Source organism: Rhipicephalus microplus, chromosome 8, assembly GCF_043290135.1.
Source record: "Rhipicephalus microplus isolate Deutch F79 chromosome 8, USDA_Rmic, whole genome shotgun sequence".
NCBI lineage: Eukaryota > Metazoa > Arthropoda > Arachnida > Ixodida > Ixodidae > Rhipicephalus > Rhipicephalus microplus.
The window spans coordinates 16,967,548-16,986,580 of NC_134707.1; the positions used below are offsets into that span (position 1 = coordinate 16,967,548).

A 19,033-nucleotide genomic window follows, 5' to 3' on the forward strand; every position below is an offset into this window, starting at 1 on the left:
CGTGGACCTAGAAGTAAACGAATTACGACTCTTCAGAGCAACCGCAACCTCTCCGGCCAATCTACATCTCTCGCAATCTACATCTCTCCCCTTTCCTACAGCTCTGCGGGCATAGAGTACAAAGACCAACGCGCAAACTAAACGCACTGGTGAACACGCGAAAATGTCACGTATATACAGACACGCGCGTAGAAAATGATGAAATCCATGGACATATATATATATATATATATATATATATATATATATATATATATTGATGCACATGAAGTAGTACAGAAAAAGTTTGTTCCTTCATACTTACACATGCTCATAATAATGGACACCACCACAGAATAAGAGAGAAGACGTATGAGAGAGCGAGAGACAAATGAGAGAGGCACCCCTAATAGTTGCGCACTCAGGAAAGGAGGTCGTATATGTACTCAAGCGCCTGGCATTTCTCCTGGGTGCCCTGTCCCTGCCACCTATAGCAGAGTCGTTCGAACACACACCCCGACATGGACTCGGCGTTATTACCCTTTCATGTAGTAGAACGCGCATGCGCCGTCCATGCATCCAGCCTCGCCTGATGGCCCACTCGCTGCGGATACAGGAAGTGGCTTAGTCTGGCTATTGGGGTCTATCGTCTGCACAGCGTTATTTTGTCTTTTGTCTGTTGTTCATCTGCTTATCCTTGCCTTTCGATTATGACACCATCTGGTGCGTTGTTCGGTGCTACATATGTGCTTTATTACCTGTTCTCGTTTCTTTCTTTATGGCATGATCCGAAAAGAACTAACATGATCGTGGCGTGTGTTGCGAGGTTTCGGAGACGGTGATGTTATTTCCCGTGGGTGTACATGTATATTAAGGGTACAGAACACTGAATAAGGTACGAGAAGAGGGCTAACAATAGAAATATAAAAACTTTTCTGAAGTCGCGTTCGTGGTCGAGTTAATATTGGCCTCATAAAAAGGCACAGGAATAGAGCCACTGTGGTTGGTTCTAATGTAGTGTGTAATGGAGAAATAAATAATGACATAGGCCAGCACTTCCAGGGGCACACTACGAGTTAATTCCATTTGCTTATGCCAGTTGTTCCTTTCAGTCTATGCGTATAAAAGAATAACGGCTGTTTGGGCTAGTTGGTTGAATTCTATGTTAAGCGTGGTTGCAGCGCAAGCACCAAAGTTCTGGCATAAAAGCATAAAAAGCACATATGTTGATTGAGTGATATGTGGGTTTTAACTTCCCAAAACCACGCTTCCTTTGTCTTTGCCATCAAAAATCTGGACCGCAATAACAACGCATATAAAGCAATGAGAGGGCATGGCCACATGACTGATGACGCATCTCTGCTTCCACCCGTGTGCGTGCGCCGATAAGCTAATAACAGTGCACTAGGTGGCTTAGATGTTTTATTCATACTAGACAAACGACAGTAAGCTAATGATTGATATGTGGGGTTTAACGTCCCAAAACCACTATATGATTATGAGAGACGTCGTAGTGGAGGGCTCCGGAAATTTAGACCACCTGGGGTTCCTTAACGTGCACCCAAACCTGAGCACACGGGCCTACAACATTTCCGCCTCCATCGGAAAAGCAGCCGCCGCAGCCGGGATTCGATCCCGCGACCTGCGGGTCAGCAGCCGAGTACCTTAGCCACTAGACCACCGCGGCGGGCACACATGTTCATATGAACATTTTGAAAAGAGGTGAAATTTTAGAACAAGCAAACGTGAGCACGTGACATAGTTCCGGGAGAGTGTCCGATAAAAACAAAGGCAAATTGACGAAATGGCTAATCCCTATCCAACAGTGCAATCTCTTTTTTTTTATGCAAAGCCACCGAATACTCGCTCACACATTCGTCATTCAAATCCTGATATGATACGCCTGAGAGATTTGGCGTGTTAATCTATCGTTATGGCGTTCCGAGACACTCACGGCCCGAAATAGAGGATGGCACCCACAAGTTTTACAGTGTATCACATAGTTTGAACTTATCCTTTTCCCCATAAATAGTTCTTATGCTCTCTTAACCTTTTATTTATGCAACGTCCAGCTTGACCTTTAGAACTGCGAACGCACGTCAAAGTAAAATTTTATACCATGGCTTCAATCACGATTCTCTTAGTCTTTTGTCTGTTAACCTGCAAATCTGGCCTACTTTTCACGGGGCTGATAATACCACATCGACACCACATCACGAGCTAACGTTTTTCAAGCCATAGGATATATTGAGGAAGCATAAAATAACAGCCATTTTTTTTCTGCCTGGCTTCTCTTGCTTTTGTTTGAATTTATGCGGCAATTTTTGCACACTGAAGAAACCCGGATATCCTGCTGGAAGAAGTCTATACGAAGTAAAGCTGGCAGCTCACCATTATGATTCGATTTCACGTAACTCTATAAAACCACGGTGTAATAAAATGCGGCCGCACCTTAGAGAGAGGAGTGGATTCATCACAGTTTTCATCGCGTTGAGAGCACACTACGTAAAAGGCTATACGCACAGTCCGCTGATGCTTGCCGAGATAGCGCCCGCACCAGCATTTGCGAACACGCCATTAATAACAAAGTTCACGAATATTGCTACAGCGAACCACTCCCCTCCGCTAACGCGTTTTTATGCTACTTTAGGACAGACGTTCCTATCCCCATGAGCAGAGTTCGACGGCAGGCCTCACGCGGGAAATGATGCTAACGCATGAACGGTCCGAGCGACGGAGATAGGCCAGCTCGTTTTATCTTTTATTTCAGAAGCATTAATCATTTCCACTCGCACGCTATCAGCCACGACTGAAATACAGGGTGCGCGAGATGTGTTATCAATTTGGACTCTATACGGAACATGACGGCAACGGCGACGCCCACTGTGCCGTCGAGAGTGTCTTTATTAGTATCGCAATGAAAACAACCATACTGTGCTTTATGCATTTGCATAAATTGAAGTACCTTCCCCCCCCCCCCCCCCCTTTTAGTGGATTCTACTTTAGGCAGTTTTCCTAACGTGGCCACCATAGTTGGAAAACTAGACCATGCCTTAGAGCCTAGTAGCACGATATCTTAGTTGCTAAGCTGCGTCGGTGGCATACTACTTTCTTAGTTTTCGTGATTAGTAAAAAATGTCAGGAGCAACGCTCTCGTGTCAGAACAAGGAAACAGCCGTGGTAATCCGTAAGCGCCAATTGCTTCGTCACATTTATTTACATATTGAAACTGTTTCGGGGTAGATTGCCTTACACGAAGTATACGGTTTCATGCTAACTCGTTTGCATAAGCTATTTGCATACCTCAGAGAAATTCGCAGTCACTTGTTCTTCCCAAGAATGACGTCGATTGCGATCGAATCTTGGAGTGTAGCTGTTTTCAATAGTATTCAGCACTGGCGAATTCAAAGAACTGCATTCATGTCCTACAGTTGTACGCAAAAGAAGGGCGTATGCAAATGCGTCATGTCTGCTAAAGCATCGAAACATTGTAGAGTCGATTGCAATCAAAAAAGTCGAAATCAGATTGGTGCTTACTTTTTACGATACTTTTAACTGCCCCATCAGAAGGAAAAGTTTTGCAAACTTTAATTACGGTGCAATAAGCACTCCTTGGCGAGAAAATCTGACCACTAGCCTACTTAAGTAAATATGTATCGATCGTTTTGTATTCGCATCTACCTTCTTTTGCTAGTTACGTAGTGATTGGTCTATGTGTCGAAAGGCGTTTTGCGGTGCCTGAACAATTATACCATAAGAAGTTATGGCATCTGTTATTGACGCTTATGCATATGAATTTGCGGACTTTTTCGGTGTTGTTTGAACTCTAATGCTGGACACAGAATCAGCGACGTCGGTTGACCAATCATCAGAGGCACCTAAGAAGCGAAAACTTTTCAAGTTCGAGCCCGGGAAATGAGCAAGAGGCTCAGCAGTTTTCGTTTTATGCGTGTCTTTTCACTCCTATATAAAAAAATTTGGTGTATTGACTGCATTTACCAGACCTAGTAAGCTATTGACGCTGACGGCGCAGGTTGCAACCATGTGGGAGCAGCAAATCGCCGACGATTTAGACGCACTGTAAAAATATTTGAAGCGGCAAGACTTACCTTACGTAAATGAGCTCCCACGTGACATCCTACCTATGAAGGCACACATCCAAGGCCGAGACACTTTTTTGTAATCATTTGCGTGTCTTTTCTTTATCCTTGTAGCTTTCTTATCACGCATAATACTATACCAGGGTAATTAGAGCACATCAATTTAAACCAAATGTGAGCAAGAAGCTTTTTTTTTACTTAACGCACGCTTTTCCCCACCGAGATTTTCAAATAAATAGCTGACGTCATTTCCGTCCCGGACATCACGGAAGTAATCATGTGTGCTTGTTCTCCCAGTGTATTTTTAAATAAACTGCAGTAGAGTATTAGAATTGTCTTGAGTGGGCCGAACAACCGGTTGGGCACCTGCATGGGGATCAGGCATGGCATGTCAAAAATACTGTACTGGTCGACTTGAATAGGACTGTGTTGCGTAAACTGTAATGCACGCGCTTCTGGCCAAAGCGTTTTTGTGGTAAGGTATGACAGAGACGCCGATGAGCGTCGTTGGCGGCACACTCGCAAGTACCGTGGAGCAATGCGTTTCTCGATATGTGTGGTGTGCACGGCGAACGTACGCACCTTATCGCCCTCGATCCCACTACTCTTTCCCTCGTACAGAGCCTCACTTTGAACCCCTCGTATGATTATACGGAATCGGGCAGCGAGAGATCGCTGAAATGATAAGTACAGATGGTCATCTGATGCGCAAAAAAAAAAAAAAACTCCCAAGCCTTTCCCCGAGGTTGAACATGGTTAAGTGCGAATACACGGGGTGATGCTATGAGGGGTATTTATTAATTCGCACTATTATATTTATTAATCACACTATGGTGCCTTTATGGTGTAATGGTTCCTGGGAATCGCAATTTGATCACACGGGGAAGTTTACGTTAACTCACTGGCGAATGCCAACGGATTTTAACTTTACTCCCCCTCACGACCCGCTCTCGACGGGAGACTGAGAGAGAAGGTGGGCGCGCGAGAGAGAGGGGTGCGCGCGCAGCTGCAGCGAGCGAGGAGAGCGGAGGAGCGAGCGAAGGGGGAGGGGGTATAAGGCGCGTTACTGACACCGATATCAGCGTCGCGTCCGTGGCTTATTCGGTAGAGCGTCGCGCTGCGGCCCGCCAAGTCCTCTTTCTTTTAAAGATAGAGAGAAGACTGCGGACGCCGCCGACGGCGGTGGATGGTTTGGGGTCGCTTATAAAGTGTATTCACACTTAAAACTGGCGAATACCACCTGTAGTGAGAATCGATGATATGCGAAGCCCTCATGAGGAAGGTTTATATGTCACTTTGAAATCGCACCTAAATTATGCCTTACATGACTTACATTGCGTGAATGTCTTGTTTGCACCTGGAATGTGTTTCGTCGTGCACTCAAGTCACGTATAACCAAATTTGGTATATGTGAAGCTAGCGAAACGGCGGCGAACACACTATGCGCGTAGCATGTATTCATGTTTGGCGTCACCCGCATACCGCGATTATTGTATTTTGACGTGTCATTTACCTTCGTCGTTCATTCGCGTCACGCAATACCGAATTTGGCATATGTGAAGCTAGCGAAACAGCCGCGATTGCATCTTGAGCGTGGCGTGTAGTCAGGTTCTTACATGACACACATGCCATGATTATTATGTTTGCACAAGTCTACCTTCGTCATCCAATAACGTCACGTAACACCAAATTTGATATACATGAAGCTAGCAAAACGGCCGTGAGCGTGCTATGAGCGTAGCATGCAGTCGTGTTTTACATGACACGCATGTCATGATCATGTTTGGAGGTGTCATTTACCTTTGTCGTTCGTTCGCATCAAGCAATACCAAATTTGGTATATGTGAGGCTAGCAAAATGGCCATGAGTGCATCATGAGCGTGGTCAGTATGAGTTACATGACATGCATGTCATGATTTTCACAGTCGGTCCTGCCAGTTATGTTCGCCATGCAGTCATGTCCTACCATACAAGTTTTAGCAACATGTCATGTGAACAAAACCACCGCAGGAGCAAGACATGTAAATCACGACATTCATGACATACACGTGATAATTTTCATGACATGACTTGTGAACTATGCTCGTCATGCAGTCATATTATGCCATACAAATTGTAGTATAGACCCAATTATCGAAATGTCCAGGAGAGCTAAAAGTCGTAAGCTTCTAGATAGACACACAGATACGGTTAGAGTCACCGTAGTTCGCTAAGAAATGCTTCACATTTAATACGACCTCAAGCATGTATGTTTCGAAAAAGTGGTTAACAATTTTGAGTAGTTGGTACTCTTCCATAAAGCACAAAGCCATCTTGTGGGCTCACACTGGAGGCCGTGTCGAGAAAAATTATGCCGTGAACGAGTGTTCAGAAAAAATAAAATTGTTGACGATTTAGAGTTTTTGGTACCCTACTATGGGAGAGCATAGAGCCGCCCTATGGGCCTCCCACCTGAGCTTAGAAAAAGTTGTTAACGACCTGTGTGTTTAGAATAAGTGGTTAATAATTTAGAGTACTGGGTACTCAACTAAGGAAGAACTGAAAGCCGTTACTTGGAATTCAAACTTAATGAGGCTTGCATGGGTTTCCTTGGGATTCAAACGTAATGAGGCGTATTCGTGCCTATGGCAAGAATGTGGCGTTTAGAATAAATTTTGAATGCTTTAGAGCACGACACGCACTCTACTATAGAGGGGCCATAAGCAGTTTCGCTAGGTCATGGAAAACTTCGTGTGCTTAGAAAAAGTTGTTGACAATTTAGAGTACTTGGTACTCTACTATGGGAGAGAAAAAAAGCCGTCCCGTGAGACTCGCATGGATGGGCTAGCTGGTAAAAAAAGTAATAGCGTTTAAAGAGCGTGATTAACGACTTAAAAGTTCTCAGTACTCTGCTATGGGTGATCTGAAAGCCATCCTTTGGACCTCATACTTCATGAGGACAACCCGCCTTCGAGAGAAAATATGTGTATTTAGATAAAGTGGGTAAAAATTCGGAGTTCCAGGTACTCTACTAATGAAAAGCACAAAGCCCTCCCGTGGAAGAAATCATCTCTAGACGCCACGCTCGTTCAGGAAGAGGAGGTCAGTACGCAAGCCTATTGGATACTAGCAGTACCGAAAGGCTATGCATGTCCTTCAAGTACCACTCTACAAACCTTCAAACGTGCGATAGGGAAAGTCCTTGGTTTTGCCAGCACCTGAAGTAATAATTTTTCAATTCGATAGTTTCTTATCCTATGGTCGAAACGCATCACACGCTGCGCATCACCTTTATCCGAGACTGATATTTCATTTGGGTATGCCCCGTTTTGTGGTGTCTTCGACGTCCTGACATCTTCGCGCAACGCGTGAAAAACTATTGACAAATTTTCCTTGTAATGTTTTTCAGGACAATGTTTATTCAGTTGGTTAGTTGCTGAAGCCAGACTTGAAGGCGCAAAAACTGAGAGAATGACGGTGTTCTAATGACTCTGACATTCACTTTCTGAAAAGAGACCGGATATCAGGATTATGTTCCGAGGAAATGAAGTACCATATTTGCATGTACTTGCTAGTGGTATAGCACTTGCGCAAGAAGCAATCAACTATTGTTTGAATTGTAACTTTAATATTACACTAGTATTGGACCGATGAATAATCAAGTAAATAATTGGTTTGCTTAGCTCATTCTGAATGAACACTAATGCCAAATTATTGAATCTGCCATATTAGGGGATATCTTCGTTTCAGAAGTGTGTATGCCAATTTATAATTCTTCAAATCCTACATCGCGCATGCTGCTACATTGACCATTGCAAGCTATGATAAGCAGAACTGTGGCTAATAAATGTTAGGGCTGGTTAAAAACAGTGAATATTACCTACTAGTCCTCATGAGGGCAACATGGCCGGCGTTCGCTACACTTCTAACGGTGTTCTCACTGAGTAAGTTATACATCTACCCAGTAGTTTTTTTCTGATGTTCCGTTGTGTTAGCACTATGTATTCAGGTAATGGAAGCGCAGCAAGCAACTTAGACCAGCTATTTTCTCCGAGTGCTCAGAACACTCGACGGTACAAACAACGCACGTGCATAATTGATCGGTATGTTATATCAAGTGGAACGATGAGAAAGCCCCTGTCACACGGTGACCTTCCCGGGCAGCGTTCCTTCGGTTTTCATGAAAGAAATACGTGACGTTTCGCAGAACCACGTCCTTTTCTAGATGCGAAAAAAAGACAACAAAAGAAGTTCTTAGTCTGGTTTGCTGCGAGCATGACGTTTTCGTGCAGAGCAGTGAAGCTGCTCGCGGAATAGCCGGCCTTGAACCAAGTGTTCGGTATAGGAGGCACTGACGCGAGAGACTGACAGATTGCAACGAAATCCCATTGGATGGATGCAAACGGAGGGGCATTTAGAAGGGATGGGATTACCTTTACCACGGACCACGACAGTGTTCTAGTCCATCTCAGCTAGCTCGCGCGCTGCTGCGACAGCTTGACACATTTCAGTAGCGTGTACGCAGGAACGCCTGAAACAATGTGCTTCGTAGTTCGTTCTACAAACTGTGGAGAGTGGTAGGTGTATGAAGCCCGAGAAAGCTTTAAGCCAACAGGAAGAAAAAAAAGAAGTGAAGCCTCACATCAAAAGCTGGAGAAGCAGTCTTTTTCCAAAGCTCGTTGTAAACTCGCCTGTTGTGACTAAAACATCTACAGTCGTGAGGTACACTCCTAATCAGGTCTTGGTTAAATGCTGACTATATCCAGGGCACCAGACGAAAAAAATGTGTGGCTTCCTGGCTATGACTATCACTTTAAGCAGGACCTGATTCACAGTTCGCCACGTCACTACACCAGGGACCTCAAACTCTCGGCCCATGGCTTAGCAAGAATTAAGATATTTATGACTATCCCAATTGGTACTCAGATCGTTTACTCGCTTATTGTAATTAGCGAGGCTTTGTTCGGGTAAGCTACAGAGTCGCAAGCTTTTTAAGAGCACAGCACTTGGGTCAACCATTCCCGCTTTGAGTGTCATCACCATCGATCACGTAACCAAGGGACAAGTAAAAAAACAAAAAGAAAAAAAAAACATCGAAGAACAAATGATACTTAAAGCCAGCCCGTCTTCTACGTGGTAGCCGAGTTTTCTACACAGAGCCGTGAAAGTCATTCTAACTCATTTGCAAAAAGACCCTATACAGACGTCATGTAGAACAAGGAGTTACGTAATATAGGGTGACACAAGGGAAAACTAACAACCAGTCGTCAGATTATACTAATTGTTCATCGAGCATGTGGTTCGATGCTTCCCACCCACTGCAAAATGCACAGCCATAATTCTTCATCGTCATCAGCCAGATGCAGCACCAGGTAAGTGCACGTAATAGCCTACATATTTGTAGCGGGTACCTCGCTTATTCACAGAAAAGAGAATAATAACGTAGTGGTTGCTTGGTACTCCACACCTTTATTTAGATTCTTACCTATACTACCTAATGAATTAAACCCTTTCTTTCGAGAAGTGAATGAATTTAAAAAGCAAGGCACCGTCCCATTCATGGCCTATTCCCCTAGGTGGGATGCGCGATGTTGTTCAGGAACTAACCAACCAATTTAAAACAACTATGATTTATGGCGTAGTCGATATATTTCAGAAAGACGAACTTTCGAACACCATCAGCATTGACTCAACACCAAGCTGAACTCAGACGTCGCATTAGGAAGCATGGCAATGGTCGGTGAATTTTCTTATTGTTTCGTGATGCAACATGTTGGGTAACCATATGTTGGAAGAGAACCACGAAACCAAATATTTTTATTTAGGAATGGTCGTCCCAGTTTTAAGTCATTCTGGAAATCAGCACTGACTTGTTTCTCGAACACTGACGCCTAATACCCTTCGGAAATGAGCCGCATATGCGATGCGGGAATGCGCGTTGTTGTTTTCGAAATTCAACGTTGACATTTTTTTTACCCCGACACCTTCCCCCTTCCCACAGAAGTTTTGCGACGGTGCCTAGCTAGCTTGGGTGAATTTGAGACGCCTGCAAAATACGCCATAATCCATCATAATTTAGCGAATCAAGGAAGTATTGAAAGCTAGCTTCCTCGATGTCGCTCTCGAAGTTATAGTTTCAACGCGGTAGTGATAAAGGGCTGGTGTTGCAGAATTTTCTCAGTTGGCGTCAGTGTCGATGGTTGTGGGCGAAAAAAAATCTTGTCCTTGAGACAAAAAAGTTAAAAAAATGCAAATAATTTAAATAATAAAACTATTACGTCTGAATGAAAATTAAACAAAGGCTTTCCCCGTGACAGATATTTTATACTAGGGAGTCCATTGTTTCAAGCTGCTTCGAAAAAATAAAAGATACTATATGGTTGTCATTAAAGAAAACGACGAAGGCGAAACAGATACAACTGGAGAGGCGATTACCGTGCTAGTGAACCCTAACCTTTTCAGATCTTTATGTTATAATTCGTTGCTATGTCTATCAAAAACAAGAAATGATTTGACCGCTCGCTCAGCAAACAATTAAGGTTTTTGGTAGTATTAATTTTAAACTACTTTTTGAGATTGGCTTCATTTTCATTTTAGTTTCATTTAAGTATCCTGCCGCCAAGTTCTTGGCCCATCCCCCTCTTCGGGTGAGCGCCATCCATCAGAGGTCATCAGCATCAGCTTAATCAAGCCCCGATTTTGTTGTATCTAGTTCGTCGTTCCCGCTTTTCAAGTATTCTTTAATGATGAACTAACTCACCCAAAATTAAGGTATGATTGCCATTTAGTGCAAGTAGTGTAATAACGCATGCAATATTGCATGACAGAAGCATATCATCATTCTAGACGTCGAAACATGTGAATTATAGTACGAGTGTGTCTGTTAACGACCCACTCATTTAATATTTGATAATAGTCAGCTGCAAAAGCCCCAAAAAAGATCTGCGTAGGTTCATGTGGTGCCTCGCGTACGCGCAGTGGGTTTTTCGCCGATTCGCAAAAAGAATTCTGTCGCAGTGGGCACTTAAATGTACTTGCTCTAGGCATACTAAGATATCCACAGAAACAGCCAATAATATATGCGCATTCGTTGCTTTTTCTTCGGCGTGGCTTATGCAGGTACCTAAAACTAAATCCAGAACAGCAGATGGGAAGGCGATGCGCTCGGGGTTCCATTATGTTCTATTTTTGGAAGGTGAAGCTTAAGCGTGTTCCAAGTTTTTCAAATCTGATATCACCGTTAAAAAAAAAAAAACGAGGGTGTGCGTGAAGCATAGAGAAATATACTGTACGAAGAGTGGACACTCGAGCCTTTTCGCAACCCAGCAAGAAAGAGTCTGACCAACCACTATAGATGGCGTTCCCATGCTCGCTTCTACTCCTTTCACGAAATCTAATAGCCGTATCAGAAGGACAATGAAAAACCGAAGTTTGGCCTCAAATTTCTGCAAAGAAGAAACTTTATTGATTCAATTTTCCACATCCACTCTACTATATGTGTACCGCCAAGGACGTTTTTTGCTTTCTCGCAAAAATCATAAAGTCTGACTAGAAAGTGTTGTTTTTCTGCATTTCTTTTGCACAAAGGGTGCGCATTCATGTGGTTTAGACGTGCGGTACATGTATGCCTTTTGTAGAAGCATGGGTGTGTATCTTGGCGGCAAAGACACTCGCTCTCGAACCATGTGCGTATGGGTTCAAATCCCAGCGTAGGAAATAAAAAAAAAGTTTCTTATTTTATTTGCGCTGAAGACAATATCGGGTCTGACCAGCCACTCGTGGCGCTGAAAGCAACGCAGAAGCTGGGCGGCAGGGCCCTACGGGAGTGTCCGCTTTTTATGTAAGTATGTTTCTCTATGGTGAAAGTGAGTGGTAGAGTAGCACACTCGCACATACGGCCAAGCCATTTCCTGATAACCAGAGAACATGTCACGATGGTCAACCCCTGCGCAACTTTTCGTTGCACTAGATCCCGCGGTGTACCAGGTGCAGAGCACGGCGGTACGAGTCTGCTGCGAGATTAAAAATAAAGCTATAATTTACCGTGTCCCGAAAGCTGTACTTTGATCGGCTGGAAATGATTTGGTTTGCGTGAACATTTATAATGATAGTTTTTCGGGTTGAGTGTCCCGAAACCCCGACCTGATTGTGAGAGACGCCGCAGCGGAAGGCTCCGGAAATTTTGGCCACCCGGGTCTCTGTAACGGCACCTACATTCGCATACACGCATCAAAAACCTTGACGTCTGCACCGAAAATGCCGCCGCCATGGTCGAGATTCGAACCCGCTACCTTCAGGTTTTCAGTCAAGCGATAAACCCATCAGACCACCGTGGCGAGCGAATGACCTTTTTGTTTCGGTTTTCTTTGTTGTTTTTATCCGTATAAAATTCTTAGTTTTCGTCCGCATAAGGTAATTACGTATTATTAGGTATTCACGTATAATATAATTAGGAAATACGTTTACTTTTTGTCACTCATAAAGTGCAGGCTCTGCTGTTCTCAAAGCGACCATGAGAGGCGTAGCGGCGGAAGTCAACAGTGCTTTAAGCAGTGTTTGTTGCATGTTTGTAAGAGTTCGGGATGGAGTCAAAATGTACACTTTAGACACGTCACCAGGGAAGTGTTTCTGAGTCAATATATTTGCCACGGACTAGTTAGCGTGGCTAAGATGTTCTGCTCAAGCTTCTGGCAAACATGCTGGAGCAATACTGCGTTCTTTCCTGTCTTCCTTGTTTTCCTTCAAGTTTGTGCAGCAAATCAATTTTTTCCGGCAAACAACGTACACTAAAAAAATTCTACTAATGTGAGCATGTTTACAGAAAGGTTTTGCCAGTGTTGAACTCAAGATATTTTTTGCACCTAGATGACCTGAACAACAAATTTCAATAAAGAGAGAAAAATAGAATTCCATCACTCTGAAAAGCCCATTTTTTTACTGAGGGCCTAGGAAAACTTACGATTTTACAAAAATTAAAAAGTTTAGAAATCCCTGTCTCCGAACAAGCATCGCACATGAAAAATAGGTAGACTATTTTTTAGAGCACCTTAAAAAGATGAAGAAATCTATGGTGAACCCTTAACTACTATCCAAGCCGTTAAAATTATAATTTGGATTCTACATCCAGAGAGAAATGTCCGTTTTATGACATATAACCACGGTATCCATAACCGCAATAGTACATATATATATATATATATATATATATATATATATATATATATATATATATATATATATATATATATATATATATATATATATGGATTAGTGATTGAGTCTGAGCCTCTATAGTGTCCTGAATAGCCATGAGGTATTCACTAAAAATACGTAAGACCCTGCACATTTCACGTGAACTTGTGAGAATGCGCGAGAAGTTTTTACAAATGCGAAAAAATTTCCAACCTTTGCATGAACCGGAAGAACCATGCGCAGTGCCAGGTGTTCTCGTCGAAGGGAGCAAGAACTTAAATTGGCAACAAAGCCGAGAGCATTGCAAGAGTGCCACGATTCGTCATCGTCTTCACGCACATCCTTAGACACGGGTAACTTCGTAGCGCGGGCACTTTCACCAGAGCAGGCGCGGCCGACACGGGATGTCGACCAGACGCCAACGATGGCCGTACGCATTCGCTACCGAATGACAACGACGTTTTAAATTAGTACAGCCAGAAAAAAACAGGTATACAAGCGTCAAGACGCGTTCAATGTCACTGCATCTTGCGCATGTCTAAAACAGAGAGAAAGGATTGGGAGGAGGGAAATGAACAGAAGAACAATAAACTTACCTCACGGTAGATGGACGATATGCGAATTCCCATGATCCAATTAGGAATCCGTGGCCCTTTCCCCCAGGATAAAAGGGGGAGGCTGTCAGAGATGAAAGCAGACAGAAGGATTAGGTTAATCCTAATCCCCTCAGACGATTGGTCCCAAGGGCGAAACGCACTCACTGCCAGCGGTATCAGCAGAACGTCGTCGCGAATCCAGTTCCAAGGCCCGGCACTCGAGGAAGGCGATTCGCCGTGTAAACACACCTCATTCACACAGGAAAGCGACTCAAAGTTTAACGAAAGGCGACGTTCAGGGCCGCACAAAACGCGATGAACTGGAAGACACACTCCGACCAAGGCATGCGCGGGACAGACTGGAGCCAACAACTAAGCCACGTGACGGTTTGTGGCGAAAAGGTTTTTCGCCGCGAAAGAAGCGCGACAGCGCGATTGTTCAAGTTGTTTCGCGGCGACGAGAAGGCGAGTCGTCCATGCGTTAGATGAAAATAGTGTCTTCGGGAACAGTGCTAGCACGTGTAACTCCAAGAGACGCATGCGCGTGGTACGATTGATGAAGCGCGACTGAGGCGGCGCGCCTGCGGCGTTGGATGAGTTTCTGCCGCGTCGGCGTGCCTGCGAGAAACGAGGGAAGCGCCGGCGCTAGGCGCGAAAAATTAGCTCGCGAGGAGAAAAATATTGAGGGTGAGGAGGTTGTGGAAAGAGTGAGAGAGAGTACATGATGATCAGGCAGGCAAGTAGAGAGTGAGAAAGAGAGAGAGAGACACGCGGGCAGCTGCCGGGATATCGGTGATCCCGGCTTTTGGAAGCGAGTCGCGAATGGTACGCGCGCGCCATCTCTTGAGAGAGACTGGAGCCCTGATCGTATCGACACAATAAAGATAGTAAAAAGGTCGCCTTTTTTTTTGTCCCTCAACAGTGATCGAAATGCATCTCGCACGCTCTTTCGTTACACCTTAAGGAATAGTCGAGTAGAAAGGGAATCATTATTCCCCGAAATAATCTTCATCTGCCTTGTATAGAGATTCAAATTTTCTGAAAATATGTAGTGATATAAAAAAAAATCTGTTTTGTTTTTCATGATTTTTCCCGAAATTTTGAAAAAAATAGAAAAGAAATTTTCTTCAGCACGTGGCAATACTTTATATATGGTGGTTTTGGAACGTAAAGCCAGAAACAACAACAACAACAACAACAACAACAACAACAACAACAACAACAACAACAACAACAACAACAACAACAACAACAACAACAACAACAACAACAACAACAACAACAATAATAATAATCTAACAATAAAACATTATCGTCCCATCTCATTAACTTCAGTTCTTTGCAAAATCATGGAACACGTCATATTCACTCACATTATCAGTTTTCTTGACAAGGTTAATTTTTTTTCATCCTGCACAACATGGCTTCCGAAAAGGGTTTTCATGCGAAACTCAACTAGCACTTTTTGTTCATGACCTTCATTCCAATCTCGATAATAACCTTCAAACCGACGCCATATTTCTAGATTTCACCAAAGCATTTGATAAGGTACCTCATAAACGCCTGTTACTGAAACTTTCCCACTTAAACTTACACCCCGCAGTCTTAATCTGGATCCAAGAATTATTACATAACCGTTCCCTATCTGTCCTTACAAATGATCAGCTCTCCAACTTTATTCCAGTTACATCAGGTGTCCCTCAGGGTTCCGTCCTTGGCCCCTTGTTATTTCTAATATATATTAACGACCTACCAACGAACTTAACTTGTAACATATGCATATTTGCTGATGACTGCGTTTTTACCACACAGTAACGAATGTATCTGATCAAATTAGCCTCCAAAGTGACATTAACCAAGTGCAGCGTTGGTGTGAACGGTGGCAAATAGAACTTAATCCTAACAAATGTAAACTTGTGTCGTTTCAGCGTCGCCATAACCAGCTCCTCACCACTTCCTACGTAATCTCTAACACTCCTGTTCAACTTGTGCAATCCTACAAATACCTTGGCCTAACTTTGTGCAGTGACCTACCTAACTTGGGCTGAGCACATCCGGGCTATCATGCAGCTGCTATTCGTAGTCTCGGCTTCCTAAAACGTCATCTGCGCAACGCACCCCGCCATGTAAAATTATTAGCATATCAGTCCCTCGCAAGAAGCAAGCTTGAATATGCATCGTCAATTTGGAGCCCACAACACGCGTATCTCATTACTGCACTCGAATCACTTCAAAACCGTGCTACTAGATTCATTCATTCCTCATATGCCTATCACATTAGCGTGTCATCTTTAAAAGAAGAAATTGGCCTGTCCCCTCTATCTTCCCGCCGCCGCATTGCCACCCTTTGATTGTTTCATAAACTTTTTCACAGGCCACTTGCAATCGAACCTTTTCACTGCGTCAGTATACGTTAAAGAACAATGGCCGAATTTCCGGGAGCCCTCCACAAAAAAAAGTTCAATTGATTAGCCCTTACAAATGCCATCCATCAGAACAACGTTATCGCTGTTAAAATATATAAAAGTGTGCATCAAAGAATAAATTTGAATATTTCTATAAAATTATCAGCAGCCTCACAGGGTGTGCTCTAGAAAGCATCAGGACACTACCATCTGTGGCATAGAGTTAGTATAGAGGAAAAGCTTCGCATAGGGTCCATGCAATAAAACCTATAACCACTGGGTGCCGCCATGATGGAACGATACTCAGCTTTCGGGTGGAGCACGCTCGCACTGCGGCGTTAATCATGCTGCACTAACCACTGAAATTTTGTTCTGTTTCGTGGATTTTCATAGCATTGAGGTAAGCGACTGACACATAAAGTAGAGTTGTTGGCTCATGGCAACAAAAAAAAACACAGATGACAAGCGAGCCGGCGAATCAGCCACATATTGCACGGACTGGTCCCACTCCCAAATGTTGATACCGTAAAAAGGTGGTGGCGCGATCGAGTCAACCAAACTGCAAACGTTTTTTCACGTGCTCAGATTACTTAAATGACCTCTGCGTCTTCCGTATAAGTACTTGATATAAATATCACACAATTTCAATTTGCTTGTATTACGTGAAAACACTTGTTAATAATTTGTACTGTGAAAAGTTCGACTGCTATAACAATGACAGCGCTCCAAGATATCAGAACTTTGGTGGCTAATAACTTTGCAGGGTTAGATGTTCCTCTAGAGTGCGTATAATAATAACTCTATGACATGCGGTTTTATGCGCCAAAACTACGATACGGATATTACGCGTGCTATTGATGGGTCTTTTGCAATTTATACGGCCCGGCGTTCTTAACCAATACTGTCATCAGACAGCACTCGGACATCCGGCATTTCACTTCCATGAAAATTGCGACCACCGAGGCCAAGATCGAACCCGACCCTTTCGGTTCCGCAACCGAGCACTGCGACCAGGACGGACAAAGCACCAGGACGGACAAAGCAGTAGGGCCATAATCGTTTGTGTGATCTCTAAGCAGGCTAAAGAAATGATGTCGTTAATATTAATAACATCGGGGACTTAACGTCCAAAAACCACAATATGAATATGAGAGACGCCGTACTTCAGGGCTCCGGTAATTTCGACCTCGTGGTGTTCTTTAACATACCCTGGCATCGCGCAGTAAACAGGCTTGTACCATTTCACCTCCATTGAAACGTGACCGCCCCGACCGGGATCGAAACGGCGACCTTCGGGTTAGCAGCTGAGCACCCTAGCCATTGTTTCGCCGAGACGGACTTTCCATGTACTCTGACACGCGCTGAATAAGAACACTCTAGTTGGATGCACGAAGGGAATTGTACCACACCAAACAAACCCAGGCGGTTTTGAAGAAACTACGTAGCTTACCATGTCATCACTTCTATCCCGTATCAATCGTACTCAGCGGCATCCATTCGTTGAAGGATTTCGCGACGACGGGCGAGTTGAACTAGTCCTTGCCTTCGTTACAGAAAGAAACTTTCCAAGCCTGTCGTGGTTCAATGTCTTACGCAAGCCTAGCCTCCGTTTTCACAAGCGCTCCTCGACTCGACTTTCACCCTTCACTTGACAGAGTTGCGCACTGCGCCACTGCTCGGCTGAAAATGACGCTGCGCTACTCAAGAATAGCAGCAAATTGTCACTGATATGCAGTGACTTGCCCTGCCTAGAGATGGCGCTCCCATAGGCTTTCTCAAGTGAAGGTGGAGCGTTGAGAGAAGAAGCGTTCTAGAATACGGGTGTAGGGCCCTCTTCTTCAGCCTTACGGACTACGTGAGCCCGTCCCCAAAAGCTTCTTCATGACATTTGCGTTACGTTAGCGGCGCGATTGACAGCAACGCTAAGCCTAAGCTTCGACGATCGCCCCGCTATCTTCCCACTGAGCATAAGTGTTTCTTTTGCAACCATCCCCCTTTTAGAGCAAGGCGCTCTTCGACGGCCATGGCTACGTGATCTTGTCTCGAGAGCACTTTATCAGCATAATTGTCATCAGTCGAAATCTTTCTCATGAAGCGATATCTATCAAACCGCCCACCTTTCGAAGCACGCCATCGTAACCGTGACGCTGCTATCAACGTCGAAATGTGACGCTGATACCCTAGATAGGCGCTTTGCATCAAAGTGAGAAAGCAGCAAAGTTCACATGCGCAGTAGAACATTCACATAGAAGTGAATAAGAAGACCCGTTTGCACCTCATCCCCGTGGTAGACGGTATACATGGCGCACGGTTATAGTTGTCACGGACAAACAAGCGCTATTAGTGCGTTAATATTATTAACAATACTGCTTCCCGTCGCCAATGAGCTGTTATAATACTCACCATAGCGTCAGTGGCGCGTAGCTATTCCGGTGCGCTTTCAGATGCTGGCCCGGTGACCTCTGTCAATGGGCCAGGCTTGCGACGTGCCGGTGGCGCAACGGTGAACCAAAGAGTAGTTGGTGTAATGCATAAAAAATGACCATTATTATACTCTATTAATTACGCTACAGGTGCAACGTCGACGAAGCTATACAAGAAGCTTGGTCAATAAAATAAGAGGAACATCTTGAGTTTAACGTTCCAAAACCACAATATGGTTGTGAGAAACGCCGCAGTGAAGGGCTCCGGAAATTTCGACCACCCGGGGTTTTTAACGTGCACCTAAATCTATGTACGTCGACCTCAAATATTTTCACCTCCATCGGAAATGCAGCCGGGG

At 44.1% G+C, this 19,033-nt stretch overlaps 1 protein-coding gene across 3 annotated transcripts in view; it reads right to left on the reverse strand.

Moving 5' to 3' along the window:
• Nucleotides 1-17,724, reverse strand: part of LOC119164183 (5'-3' exonuclease PLD3-like) — a 145,139-nt gene extending 127,415 nt beyond the window's left edge. Inside the window, exons 1-2 of one of the 3 annotated variants that reach the window (XM_075871181.1) lie at nt 17,702-17,724; nt 13,847-13,928 (exon numbers count right to left, since the gene is read on the reverse strand). In XM_075871181.1, coding sequence (XP_075727296.1) covers nt 13,847-13,928; nt 17,702-17,709 — 90 coding nt within the window. In that variant the 5' untranslated portion in view covers nt 17,710-17,724. Of the gene's footprint in view, nt 1-13,846; nt 13,929-14,007; nt 14,404-17,701 lie in introns of those variants that run through there. The other 2 variants (XM_075871183.1, XM_075871184.1) reach the window with 2 other exon arrangements.
• Nucleotides 17,725-19,033: the final 1,309 nt, after the last annotated feature.